At 23.1% G+C, this 2,224-nt stretch overlaps 1 protein-coding gene across 1 annotated transcript; it reads left to right on the top strand.

Moving 5' to 3' along the window:
• Positions 1 to 383: 383 nt before the first annotated feature.
• AAJ76_295000384 (hypothetical protein) lies at positions 384 to 2,108 on the top strand (the record flags this gene model as incomplete). Its single annotated transcript, XM_024474986.1, has 1 exon — positions 384 to 2,108. The coding sequence occupies one exon, from the start codon at positions 384 to 386 to the stop codon at positions 2,106 to 2,108; it is 1,725 nt and encodes a 574-aa protein (XP_024329441.1).
• Positions 2,109 to 2,224: the final 116 nt, after the last annotated feature.

Genomic DNA, 2,224 nt, shown 5'->3' on the forward strand with positions numbered 1-2,224 from the left:
ATGCAGTTTTTGTTTATTTATATAAGTTGTGATATTTTATGTCATAAAAACAATTTAATAAAGTAAGTTTCTTTTGATTTTTTAAAAATTACTATTTATTTTGGTAAATAAATTTTTAAATATTTCCTTTTCTTTTTTTATAAAAATTATTTTTTTATAAACAAATTTAATAAAAAAATATAATTTTATCGAGGACCTTTCATTATCTGAAGAATTAATTATTTAATACTTTATGTTTGGACCCGATTCAAGACTTTGAAGAGGTAAATAAAAGTGTTGTTGACAATTTTAATTTGATAAATACTAAAAAAGTTTGCATATGTTAACCAGGCTTGTAAAATTTTAATTTATTTTCTTTTATAAAGTAAAATAAAAATTTACCCATGTTTTTTTTTCTACTTACGATATTTATTTATTGCAGTGATGAAAATCGATGTTGTACACTTGAAAATAATAACGAATCAAGTATCAAAAACGATACTTTAAAGGATGAATTTTGTAATAAACTTCCTAAGAGTGTTGATTTTAGTGATTTAGATAAAGATACTTCAAAAGTAGTTAATATTATTGATGGTAAAGAGCAATTTGCAAAAAGCTGTGATTTAAAGAAAAAATTAATAGATTTTAAGAAAGAGTTTTTTAGTTTAATAAACAAAAATGAATTTAGTTTGGATAAAATATTAACTACTATCCTAGTTTTTAGAGATTTGGAAAGTATAAAAATGGATTCAAATATTAGTGATTTTTTTAATGATGTTTGGAAAGGGCAATTTTATTATAAGATGTTAGACAATTTTAGTTGTAAGTATAATGACTTGTTTGAAGATGAGTTTGGATTATTTTCTAAGACTCTTTCCTATTATTACATTGACAAAATAAAACGCCTTATTAATCCTGAAAGCTATGATTTAGATGTAAATAAGGGCTGGAGAATAGTTTATAATAAAGCATGCTATTTTGCAGAAAAAAAAATGAATTTTGATTTTGATCTATCCTCTAGAATTTATGAAAGTTGTTTGTTTGCAAGTTTTGAGAATGTTTACACAGCATTATCATCAATTATTGATTATACTCTATATAATTTTAGATATAAATTTGAAAGTCGAGTTAAATTTATACACGAGATACCTGCTATTAGTGAAAACGATAAAAATTCGTATATAAGATTTATGAAGGATATTTTTAATGAAGTATTTAAAAGCTATTGTTCTTTGCCAGATTCAATTAGGTTTTCTAACAATATCTTAATATATTATTCTTTTTTAAAATACGTAAAAGAAAAAACAAAGATCTATGATGGAAAATTTGCTAAGCGTCTTATTAAGAAATCTAAAAAAGCAAATAATGCAAGATGTACCGATCAATTTGAAAAAGATAAGAATAATTGTTTTAATTTGTTGCAAAGTCACATTATATTACTCAATAATTACTTAGGTATTTTATCAATTATATCTCAGCGACGTATTCAAGAGATTGAAATTAGATTTCCAGTTTTAAAAAGTTTTCCAAAGGACATTTTTGTTGATTCTGGACAGCATAAAGAAAATAATTTTGTCTATCCTGTTACTGTTTATGAGATCAATAAAAATTCTGAATCTTTTGAGATAATTTCAGCGGTTTTTAATAATGTTTTTAATCAAGAATTGGCACCTACAAATACTAAGAAAAAACATTCAAATATAGAAGAAGATAATATTAATTTTTTAACTGCCCTTTTTAAACACGGTGAAGAAAGGATTTTTAGTAGTTTTCGAAATTATTTTTGTGCGACAGTAGTTTCTTTTAATAAACATTTTTATTCAAACAAAGAAGTTGTAGAAATTAGCGACGAGTCTAATTCTAAAATAGAGGAATTTTTTTTGGATCTTTATAAAACATCGTTTATATACTATGAGTTTATTGAGAGGTTTGTTAAGTATAAAGAAGAAAAATGGGTTTGTCCGGATGCAGAAAAAAAAAGTTTTTTTTTAAATTTAAAAAATAACATGAAAAACGAATATATAGACTGGTCTCAAATGGATCTAGCTTTCGTGGCATTTTATAAAATTAGTATTTTTAGTAAGAAAGCATTGGAAAACAAATTGTTTAAAAAAGAAAGCAAAATATAATTATTAAAAAGTTTTGGATTAATTTTATATTTATTTATTATAAGTATTGTTTTTTTCGCCTAACAGAAATTTTATTCATTTATGAGATTGTAGTTGCATATGTACAATGGTAAATT

Source organism: Vairimorpha ceranae (genome assembly GCF_000988165.1).
Source record: "Vairimorpha ceranae strain PA08 1199 chromosome Unknown NODE_295, whole genome shotgun sequence".
Classification (NCBI taxonomy): Eukaryota; Fungi; Microsporidia; family Nosematidae; genus Vairimorpha; species Vairimorpha ceranae.